Source organism: Nicotiana tomentosiformis, chromosome 8 (assembly GCF_000390325.3).
Source record: "Nicotiana tomentosiformis chromosome 8, ASM39032v3, whole genome shotgun sequence".
Classification (NCBI taxonomy): domain Eukaryota; kingdom Viridiplantae; phylum Streptophyta; class Magnoliopsida; order Solanales; family Solanaceae; genus Nicotiana; species Nicotiana tomentosiformis.
Genome location: NC_090819.1, coordinates 37,535,263 through 37,547,510, shown reverse-complemented (window position 1 = coordinate 37,547,510; position 12,248 = coordinate 37,535,263). Strand labels below are relative to the sequence as shown.

At 43.0% G+C, this 12,248-nt stretch overlaps 1 protein-coding gene across 1 annotated transcript; it reads left to right on the top strand.

Annotated features, from left to right (window-relative positions):
- The first annotated feature begins 585 nt into the window (after positions 1–585).
- On the top strand, positions 586–1,239 carry LOC138897337 (uncharacterized). The gene has a single exon (XM_070183302.1). It carries the CDS (start codon positions 586–588, stop codon positions 1,237–1,239), a length of 654 nt encoding a protein of 217 aa, XP_070039403.1.
- The last annotated feature ends 11,009 nt before the right edge of the window (positions 1,240–12,248 follow it).

The following is a 12,248-nucleotide window of genomic DNA, read 5'->3' as shown; positions in this document are numbered from 1 at the left end:
GAGATCGAGGATTCTTCACACCGAAGTCAACAAACAGTGGGTATATCAAAAGGGACTGGTCTTGAAGCTCTCCGAACTGAGGAGAGCGCCCCAAGCGAGTCGCTTGGGGCAATAGTAATCGGAGACTCGCCCACTCTTCCTGCCTTTTCCGAAGGGGTGATTCGGGTTGCCCAAGCTTTGGGGGCCCTCGAAATAAACTGATCTCATGAAGGGGAGGACCCCTTCTGTGATTTATTTACTGGCGTCGAGGATCTTGCTAGCCCTAGAGATATGTCGGGCCTTTTCTGTGAAGTGCAACAAGCTTTAAATCGGGTAAGCTTTAACTTCCTTTGTTGATACCACTTTCATGTTTGATATTCTTTTCTAACTTCTTTTCTTCTTTCTTCGTAGGCAGCAACGGTTCATCGAGAAGTGTGTTCTCGGTCTCGAGCTAAGCTGCATTGGTATGAGGCTGACCTCCGACGGGTCACGGAGGAGAGAAATACCCTTAGACTCCTCTTCAGACAAAGGGAAGAAGAAATCAAGGACCTCCGAGCCGAATTGGCAAAGGCTCAACAAGACTAGACCGACCTGACCGAGCAGGTAATGGTAATCTTTAAAACCCATGGGCTCGATTCTGGAACAGTGGCTAATATTTTGATCTCACAGCTGCAGCAGAAGCTTGAGGTTATTGGGAAGCTTCGTGAGGAGGTCGATGTGATAAGGGCGCAGACCTTGGAATGGAAAGATGGCATGGACCGACTTGCCGCTAAAAAAGAAACTGCTCGAGACCAATTATCATCGGCCGAAAACCAACTTCAAAGCATGAAGGAGAAAAGCTCGGTTCAAACAAGAAGAATAAAGGAGCTCGAGGCTCGGTTGGCCTCTGAACTTGGCAAGGTCAAATCCGACGCCGAAAAGGCAAAGGCCGATGCAGATGCATTCGTGGCTGTCTGTCGAGCCGATGCTGAAGCTGCCCAGGTACAAGCAAGAGAGGCAACCGAGACCGCCAACACTCGAGCACATTGGGTTGCTGAACTTGCTAAGAGCCGATCTCGGAGGGAGACCTTCGAGGAGATCCATGCTCGAGGGTTCGATCTTACCGAGGAGATAAAAAGGGCTAAAAAGCTCGAAGCCGATGCTGAAGCCTTGGCTTCCGATGATGATGATAGTGATGATGATGGGAGCAAGGGTGAGTCTGAGAGCGGGGAGGATCCCGATGGAGAAAAGACCACCCCTGGAGATAACCGGGAGACTTAGAATGTTTTCTGCTTTTTGTGTAGGGTCCAGTTCGGACATTGTAAACATTTTTGAATATATAAAGATCTTTTCTTGATTTGTCTCTGTCTTATTTTCTGCCTTGTGAAGGTCTCGTTTCACCAATTCCTTATGAAAGTTTTCATAAGTTCGAGGCTTTAGGCAATTTGATTGAATTCAGACTTTGTGGTCTTTATAACCGAGTGAGTTGATTGCTCGAACTCGAAGTAATGTAGCCTTTAGGCTTAATAGTCGAGTGAGTTGATTGCTCGAACTTGAAGTAATGTAGCCTATAGGCTTAATGGTCGAGTGAATGCGTGCTCGAACTCGAAGTGATGTAGCCCGTAGGCTTATTAGTCGAGTGAGTGATTCAAACTCGAAGTAATATAGCCCGTAGGCTTAGTAATCGAGTGAGTGCTTGCTCGAACTCGATGTTATGTAGCCCGTAGGCTTAATGGTCGAGTAAGTGCTTGCTCGAACTCGAAGTGATGTAGCTCGTAGGCTTATTAGTCGAGTGAGTGATTCGAACTCGAAGTAATGTAGCCCGTAGGCTTAGTAGTCGAGTAAGTGATTCGAACTCGAAGTAATGTAGCCCGCAGGCTTAATGGTCGAGTGAGTGCTTGCTCGAACTCGAAGTGATGTAGACCGTAGGCTTAATGGTCGAGTGAGTGCTTGCTCGAACTCGAAGTGATGTAGCCCGTAGGCTTATTAGTCCAGTGAGTGATTCGAACTCGAAGTAATGTAGCCCGTAGTCTTAGTATTCGAGTGAGTTCTTGCTCGAACTCAAAGTGATGTAGCCCGTAGGCTTATTAGTTGAGTGAGTGATTCGAACTCGAAGTAATGTAGCCCATAGGCTTAATGGTCGAGTGAGTGCTTACTCGAACTCGAAGTGATGTAGCCCCATAGGCTTATTAGTCGAGTGAGTGATTCGAACTCGAAGTAATGTAGCCCGTAGTCTTAGTAGTCGAGTGAGTGATTGCTTGAACTCGAAATAAGAGTAGCCCATAGGCTTAGTAGTCGAGTGAGTGATTCAAACTCAAAGTAATGTAGCCCGTAGGCTTAATGGTCGAGTGAGTGCTTGCTCGAACTCGAAGTGATATAGCCCGTAGGCTTATTAGTCGAGTGAGTGATTCGAACTCGAAGTATTATAGCTCGTAGGCTTAATGGTCGAGTAAGTGCTTGCTCGAACTCAATGTGATGTAGCCCGTAGGCTTATTAGTCGAGTGAGTGATTCGAACTCGAAGTAATGTAGCCCGTAGGCTTAGTAGTCGAGTGAGTGATTGCTCGAACTCGAAATAAGAGTAGCCCGTAGGCTTGGTGGTCGAGTGACTGCTTGCTCGAACTTGAAATAGGGTAGCCCTTGGGCTTCGTAGATAGTCCCCGAGTGAGAATGGTTGCTCGAAATCGAGTCGGTGTAGCCCTTGGGCTTTATAGTCGAGAGTGTTGCTCGAACTCGTTGATTTTGCGGTTGGCAGTCCCCGATTTATGGGGTAATAGTCGGCCCTTAAGCTTGTTTGCATAATAGATCTCGAAATAGAGGAATGTTTCTTGGATATAAGATATCGGTAAAGAAGAAATTTTTCTTTGTAAGTCATTATACATGTGTTCATGTTTAGTGTCAGGGCTCGGGCCAACTACATGGGCATGGCTCGTTTGACCATTTGGCCCTTATAATTTTTCCTGTCGAGACCCTGTTGCCATGAAATAACGAAGTAACTTCCTTTGCACCGTACTTGATAATCATCATTGATATGTTCAATGACAATGGTATGCCCCCCAGTATTCGAGGTTGATTGTAAGGAGGCCTCGAATACTGTTGAATTGTTCCAAGTTAGCACGATCAATGGTTGCCTCATTAAAAAACCTTGCCGAAAAACTCATTTGGGACAAAACCGGTCTAAGGTAAAAAGAGTGCAATGCGTGCTTTCAGACCCAAGGCTTCATGTTGAATAATCCATCTTTGTTCCTGATCGAATTCATTAATCCTCGTCTTTGGTTGAACACCTGCAAGGGGTAGTTTCAAAATATAATTGAAGGGGGGAGGGGGAAGGGGGTCGTACCTTAGTAGTAGTATCGTTTTAGCCGTTTATCACACCGAGCTTGTACGATTTCCATTATACGGCCGGTATCGATCTTTGATCGACCTCTGTTCTCGGTTGGCAGCCCTTTTAATAATGGACCTAGAGCCCGACTGGTCATCTTCGACTCTTATTTTGGATTGATATCGATTATGCACATCGGCCCAAGTAATAGCTGGGTACTCGATCAGGTTATGCTTCAACCGCCATGAAGCCATCGAGCTTTGTTCGTTTAGAACTTGAATGAAAGCTTGAACAGCCCAATCATCTGTCACTGGTGGTAGATCCATTCGTTCCATTTGGAAACGAGATACGAATTCTCTTAGCATCTCATTATCCTTTTGTCTTACCTTGAATAGGTCCGACTTCCTGATCTCGACCTTTATGGCCCCAGCATGTGCTTTTACGAAAGAATCTGCAAGCAAAGCAAAAAAATCAATAGAGTTAGATGGTAAATTATGATACCATATCATTGCTCCCTTTGTGAGGGTTTCACCAAATGTTTTCAATAATTCAGATTTGATTTCGTCGTCCCCTAGGTCGTTCCCTTTAATGGCACATGTGTAAGAGCTGACATATTCATTGGGGTCGGTAGTTCTGTTATATTTAGGAATCTCGGGCATGCAAAATTTCTTTGGGATCGGTTTAGGAGCCGCGCTTGGGGGGAAAGGCTTTTGTACGAATTTTTGGAATCTAAGCCCTTCAATATTGGTGGTGCCCCCAGGATCTGATCAACCCTGGAGTTATATGTTTCCACCTTTTTGTCGTTTGCCTCGATCCTCCTTTCTCCTGATTTTATTCGTTTGGTCAGTTCTTCGAACATCTTAGCAATTTCGGGATTAGTCCCCGACTCTTGCTCATTTGACCTTACTATAGCTGGTTCCGTTCTGTGGCGATTTATCGGGGTGGATTGGGCTCCGGCCTGCTCGGTATTTGGGTTTGACTCTGCAACTAAGCTATTGCTGCCTGTTGAGCTTGCAACATTTCGAAAATCATATGCAAGCTGACACCGTTTTCCTCGACGTTATGTGTATCTCGAGCTGCAGATCGAGTGCCACCATGAATGCTATTTTCAGGTTCAGAATGTAGATTTGCCTCAATGGCCACATGTAAATTAACGTCTAGTGGCACTTTGACTCGAGCTCCAACGGCGTCGACAAGCATCCTTTAGATCCTGGGCGTCAAGTTGTTGTTCTCACCTTGAAGACCAGCTTCGTTATCGATAAGTAAGGACATTTAATTGATAGCTCATCGTTGTTAATCCGAAATCAAAGACAGTTCCGGAAACAAGCGTAAAATGGCGTGTTTTGAGGATTCGTATCAAATAACCACTGTTATCCTTAGCCCCACGGTGTGCGCCAAACTGTTTACCCGAAAAATGGATAGAGTTAAATTTGTACGTAGTTCTAAGGGTATGTGGTATAACTTGATACAAATCATAAGAATGAATAGAAATATCGAGTGTTGACTGTAGAGAATGAAAAATAAGCAAAGTTGGAAAGAAGATTATTTATGAATTAAGCAAGATGAATCAATCTATGAAGCTAAAAAAGGATAACTCTTCAATATAGGAGTGTATGATATCTCAGTTACAATATATGCAAAACTACCCCTTTACAGAAATACAACCATCCCTTTTATAGTGGGAGATCCTACTTTAGATATAATTAAAAATACATAGTGGGGAACCCATGATAAATTAGCTTTTTCCTAATTCCCGTCAAGATTCTCTCCTTTAGTGCGGCTTCAACGGCTCTTGTCTGTGAGCTCGATCTTGATCGGACTCGGTGTTGGTCGGTACTGGTTTTAGAGCTCGATGCAGGTTTGAGCTCGATGCCGATTCGGAGGTCCGGTATTGATTTGGGCTCGATATTGGTTGGCCTCTGGCCCTTAAGCTCAATTCCATCATATCTCACCATAGTTCGATTCGGATCCGAGCTCAATAATTACTTCGAGCTCGATATTTGACCTATCCCTGAAACTTGAAGCTCGTTTGTGCCTTCTTCGGATCCCATCTCGATATTATGAAGACTTTCTTCGATCCATTATCTTTTGATCTCGATCAAACGTACGAAGGCCGAAATCAGTTTCGACCGTATACACTCCTGTACTGGATTTCGATGTTGTGCGATATGCCCATAGGACCTCGGGCAGTATTTCTTTCCATTTTCCTTTGGCGTTGGTCAATATCTTCTTAAGATTTTGGATAATGGTTTTGTTGGTCGATTTGGCTTGTCCGTTTCCGCTGGGATGGTACGGTGTTAATAGGATCCTTTTGACTTTGTGATCCTCGAGAAATTTAGTTATTTTGCTGCCGATGAATTGTTTTCCATTATCACATACAATCTTGGCTGGCACCCCAAATCGACATATAATGTGGTCTCAAATGAAGTCTATCACTTCTTTTTCTCTGACCTTCTCGAAAGCCTGTGCTTTAACCCATTTAGAAAAATAATTAGTCATAAACAAAATAAACTGAGCTTTACCTGGGGCTGATGGGAGGGGGCCGACGATGTCCATCCCCCATTTCATGAAAGGACATGGAGATAGGACCAAATGGAGTAGCTCCCCGGGTTGATGAATCACGGGTGCATGTCTTTGGTATTCGTCTGATTTTCGAATGAACTCCTTCGCATCTTTGCTCATATCGGTCCAATAATACCCTGCCCTGGTCGCTTTGTGGACTAGCAAATCGACACCGGAATGGTTTTCACAAGTCCCCTCATGAATTTCCCGTAGTATGTAATCGGTATCTCCAGGTCCCAAACATATTGCTAATGGCCCATCAAAAGTCCTTCTGAATAGCGTTCCGTCTTCGAATAGGATGAATAGTGCTGCCTTTGTGCGTAAAGCTCTCGATTCCTTTGGATCTGATGGGCGTTTCCCTTTCTTGAAGTACTCTATATATTTGTTTCTCCAATCCCAGGTTAGACTTGTGGAATTTATCTCGGCGTGACCTTCTTCGATCACCGATTTTATGAGTTGTATGACAGTCCCCGAATTGAGTTCGTCATCTTCGACCGATGAACCTAAGTTCGCAAGAGCGTCGGCCTCGTTGTTCTGTTCTTGGGGTACATGTTGCAAAGTCCATTCTTTAAATTGATGTAGAGTCACCTGTAATTTATACAAGTACCTTTGCATTCGATTTTCTCGGAATTCAAAAGTCCCGTTAACTTGGTTTACCACGAGGAGGGAATCACACTTAGCTTCTATGATCTCTGCTCCCAAGCTTCTAACTAGTTCGAGACCTGCAATCATGGCCTCATACTCGACCTCATTGTTAGTCAATTTCGTAATTCTGATAGATTGTCTAATTACATTACCTATGTGTGATTTTAGTACAATGCCTAATCCGGACCCCTTCGCGTTCGAGGCACCGTCTGTGAAAAGGGTCCAGACTCCCGAAGAGGTTCCCGATTTTATAAGTAGCTCTCTTTCAATCTCGGGCATGAGGGTTGGCAAAAAGTCAATGACAATGTCCGCTAAGATTTGAGACTTGATAGCAGTTCAGGGTCGATACTCGATATCGTACCCACCGATTTCTATGGCCCATTTGGCCAATCGACCCGAAAGCTCGGGTTTGCACAAAATGTTTCGAAGAGGATAAGTTGTTACAACATGTATCGAGTAAGATTGGAAATATGGTTTTAATTTCCTAGAGGAGCTTATTAAAGCAAGCGCTAATTTTTCTAAGTGTGGATATCTAGTTTCGGCCTCGCCTAAGGTTCAACTGACATAATAAATAGGGAATTGCGTACCTCGTTCTTCTCGAACCAAGACTCCACTTACCGCTATCTACGAGATAGATAAGTACAAGTAAAGCTGTTCGTCCACTTTCAGGGTATGAAGTAGAGGCGGGCTCGATAAATACCGCTTTAGTTCTTCCAAAGCGTGTTGGCATTCCGTAGTCCTTGCAAAGTTGCTTTTCTTCTTAAGCAATGAGAAAAATCGTTGGCTCCTATCTGAAGATCTCGAAATGAATCATCCCAAGGCGGCTATTCTCCCCGTTAACCTTTGCATGATCTTCACATTATCTACTACTGTGATGTCCTTGATAACTTTGATTTTATCGGGGTTGATTTCGATTCCTCGGTTGGATACCATGAAACCAAGAAACTTGCCTGAGACAACCCCGAATGCATATTTTTCGGGGTTGAGCTGTATATTGTACTTCTTTAGCACGTTGAAAGTTTCCTGCAAATGTTTTAAATGGTCCTCTACTCGCAGGGACTTAACTAACATGTAATCAATATAAACTTCCTTTGATTTTTCTATTTGTTTTTCGAACATTCGATTTACTAGGCGTTGATAAGTTGCACCAGCATTTTTTAGACTGAATGGAATTACCTTATAACAATAGGTACCGTACTTAGTGACAAACGAGGTCTTTTCTTGATCCTCCGGGCTCATTTGTATTTGGTTGTACCCAGAGTAGGCATCGATCATACGATCGATGCTAGGCAAAGGAAAGGAATCCTTAGGGCATGCTTTGTTCAAGTCTTTATAATCTATACATATTCTCAGTTTGTTTACTTTCTTAGGGACCACCACCATATTTGCTAGCCATTCAGGGTATTTAACTTCTCGAATGGATCCTATTTTAAGAAGTTTGGTTACCTCGTCCTTGATGAAGGCGTATTTGACCTCAGACTGGGGCCTTTCTTTTGCTTTATCGGACGAAATTTTGGATCCAAGCTTAGTGTATGAGTGGCTATCTCCGGTGGGATCCCTGTTATGTCGAGATGGGACCAAGCAAAACAGTTCATGTTAGCTATAAGAAATTGAATAAGCTTTTTCCTAAGCTCGAGATCTAACCTCGTGCCCAGGTATACCTTTCGTTCGGGCAGATGTTCGTCTAGCATGATTTGCTCCAATTATTTGACCGTTGATTGGGTAGCGTCGGTATCATTGGGGATCACAAAGGATCGAGGGATCTCATAGTCATCGTCTTCGTCAGTCTTTTGATTCTCTAGTTGGGTCGAAGCAGACGTTTGTGATTGCTATTTGGTATACTGTTCCTCCTTCGAATCTGATCCCTTTGTCGATGATAGTGTGATATCGGAATCACCTCATCGATGGCAAATATTTCTTTTGCGGCCGGCTGCTCTCCGTAGACCGTTTTGACTCCCTCTGATGTTGGGAATTTCAGAACCTGGTGGAGGGTTGAGGGTACATCTCTCATATTGTGGATCCACGGTCTTCCAGAAAGAGTGTTATACCTCATGTTTCCTTTGATCACGTGGAACTTCGTTTCTTGGATGGTCGCAGCCACGTTTATTGGCAGTATTATCTCACCCTTAGTAGTTTCACATGCCATATTGAATCCGTTTATAACTAGGGTTGCGGGCACGACCTGGTCATGTAGACCTAGCTACTCTACGACCTTCGATCTAATAATGTTGGCCGAACCACCTGGATCAATTAACACACGCTTAACTTGAGTTTTATTCATAAGTACAGATATTACCAGTGCATCGTTATGGGGTTGCATGATTCCTTCTGCATCTTCATCACTAAAGGACAAGATTCCTTTAGGTGTGTTATCCTGAGATCGAGATTGCTTCTCTCTTTCAATCGACATCTTAGTACGTTTAAGCACCGGCCCCTGGGGGATATCGATCCCAATGATGATCATGTGGATGCTGTGTTGTGGCTCTTCTTTGTTTTGTCTTTTGAAATCCCTATTTTTGAAATAGTTTTTGGCGCGGTCAATTAAAAATTCTCGAAGGTGCCCTTTATTGAATAATTGGGCTACCTCCTCTCTCAATTGCTTGCAATCTTCCGTTTTGCGTCCATGAGTGCCATGATATTCACACATTTGATTGGGATTCCTCTAGGTTGGATCGGTCTGTAGAGGTCGAGGCCATTTAGTATCTTTGATGCGTTCGATAGCCGACACGATGGCGGATGCATCGATGTTCAAGTTATATTCCGATAACCGTGCTTCCTTAGGTCCAGTATGCATGTCAAATCCATTCTTGGTTATCAACACCCGAGACCCTCCTCGATCACTTCTTTTATTGCTTTGTACTAGGTTATGTCTTGGTTCGTTACCCCTATAATCTCCACTATATGGCCGGTATCGGTCCTTGATTGGCCTTTGTTCTCTGTTGATGTCCCTTTTAATAACGGACCCAGAACCCAACTGGTCGTCTTCGACTCTAATCTTCGATTGATACCGATTGGGAACATCGGCCCAGGTAACAGCTGTGTACTCCATCAGGTTCTGCTTCAACTATCATGAAGCTATCGAGCTTCGTTCGTTTAGACCCTGTGTGTAAGTTTCAACAACCTAATCGTCTGTGACTGGTGGTAGGTCCATTCATTTCATTTGGAAACAAGATACGAATTCTCTCAGCATCTCGTTATCCTTTTGTCTTACCTTGAAAAGGTCCGACTTCCTGGTTTCGAACTTTATGGCTCCGGCGTGTGCTTTTACGAAAGAATCTGCAAGCATAGCAAAAGAATTGATAGAGTTAGACGGCAAATTATGATACCATATCATTGCTCCCTTTGACAGGGTTTCACCGAATTTTTTCAATAACACAAATTCGATCTCCTCGTCCTCTAGATCGTTCCCTTTAATGGAACATGTGTAAGAGGTGACGTGTTTGTTGGGGTCGGTCGTTCCATTATACTTAGGAATTTCGGGCATGCAGAACTTCTTGGGGATCGGTTTCGGAGCTGCTCTCGGGAGAAAGGCTTTTGTACGAATTTTTTGAAATCCAAGCCTTTCAATATCGGTGGTGCCCCCGGGATCTGATCAACCCTAGAGTTATACGTTTCCACTTTTTTGTCATTTGATTCAATCTTCCTTTCCCATGACTCTATTCGTTTTATTAGTTCCTTGAGCATCTTAACAATTTCGGGATTAGTCCCCGATTGTTGCTCATTTGACCTCACTATAGTTGGCCCCATTTTGTGGGTGACTTCTTGGGGTAAATTGGGCTCGAGCCTGGTCGGTGCCTAGGTTTGGCTCTGCAACTGGGCTATTGCTACTTGTTGAGCTTGCAACATTTTGAAAATCATACGCAAGCTGATTTCGTTTTCCTCAGCGTTTTGGGTATTTCGAGCTGCAGATCGAGTTCCACCATGAATGCTATTTTCAGGAACGGAACGTTGGTTTGCCTCGATGGCCATATGTGAGTTAACGTCTATTGGTTCCTCGACCCGAGCTCCAACGGGATCGACAAGTGGCCTTTCACCCCCGGGCGTTAAGTTGTTGTTTTCATCTTGAAGGCCAGCTTCGTTGTCGATAGAATGGGCCATTAATTGAGAATTCGTCATTTTCAGCCTGAAATCAAAGACACTTCCAAGAGCAAGCATAAAATAGTGTGTCACAGAGATTCGTACCAAATAACCACTATTATCCTTAGCCCCCGGTGGACGCCAAACCGTTTATCCAAAAAACGGATAGAGTTGAATTTATACGTAATTCTAAGGATACATGGTATAACTTGGCACAAATCGAAAAAGTATGTAGGAAAATATCGAATATTGACTGTAAAAAAGGAATGAAATACAAACCAAACTGAGTAGAAAATAATTTATGAACAAGCAAGATGAATTAATGTACAAGGCTCACAAAAGGATAATTTCTCCTCTATCTATATGTGAATATCAATAATCTTTTCAATAAGGGAGTGTGTAGATGCTTGCTTACAGAAATGATAGCCACTCTTTTATAGTGGAGGGATACTACTTTGGATATAATAAAAAATATATAGTGGAGATCCCATGATAGATTAATTAATTTAGCTTTTCCTTAATTTTCGCCGAGATTCTCTCCCCAAGTGCGGCTACAACGGCTCTTGTCTCTTAGCTCGATCTTGGTCGGACTTGATATTGGTCGATCTCCATATTTCGAGCTCGATACTGACTTGAGCTCGATATTGACTCGGGCTCGGATCTTGAGTTCGATAATGCCACTTCACATCATAGTTCAATTTGGACTCGAGCTCGATAATGACTTAGAGCTCGGTATTGATCGGTCCCTGAATCTTGAGCTTGGTAACCTGGCTTCAGATCTCATCTCGGTATTATGAAAATAACCCTCGGTCCATCACGTTCCAATCTTGACTAATTACATGAAGGGCAAAATCGGTTTTGACCGTATACAATACCGTTGAGCTCCTTTCCCTGCTACTATTTGCCTCCTAATGAAGTTCTCGTTCTTTTTCATTTAAGGGAAAATGTCCAAATTTGCCCCTTAACTATACGAAATGGTTTATATTTATCCTCCGTTAATAGTTATGGTTAAATATGTCCTGTTATTAAAATGGGCCAAATTTACACTTATGTACAAACAGAAAACTAATTCAATGGATTAACACTATAAAATGAAACGCGTGCGTGGCTTAAAATTAAACCTACTCATTTTACCCGAGATTGAATGGTTCACTTAACAGCCCCGCTTGGTTTTCCCCCTAATCTCCTCCCACAAATGACAAAACATCTTCGGCAAATAGCCTTACTCCACAGCAACATGTTTGTTGTGGAGTTCATCTTCTTGGCACCAAGTGTAGAAGAAAAACCAAGAAATTACGAAAGATCGAACTAGTTCTTGCACATGTGATAATGGGCTCGATTTAATTTATTTTAGAATCTCCTATTTTTCAGTATCTAATTTGTTGAGTGAATTTGCTGATATTGATTCCCTGATCTGCATATGCTTGTATTTAGTGATATATGTTTGTTTTGGTCAAAAATTCACTTTTGCTTGTAGCAAAAATCCTGCAAAAGCATTATAAGGGCAAAAATCTTTTCTTTTACTTCTTCGTCGATAGTCATGAATGCTACCAGGAAAGCTCACAGAAAACACTCTTCCAATTTTAAACCTTGCAATATCAATCAAATAAGACCCAATCACTTCTATTTCTCAAATTTCTTTTTCTTTTCCTGTTTGGTAAATGACAACAGTTTGGGATGTGAGAG

Coding starts and splice junctions, on each gene's coding strand:
- LOC138897337 (XM_070183302.1), top strand. CDS start 586: ATGGTAATCTTTAAAACCCATGGGCTCGATTCTGGAACAGTGGCTAAT.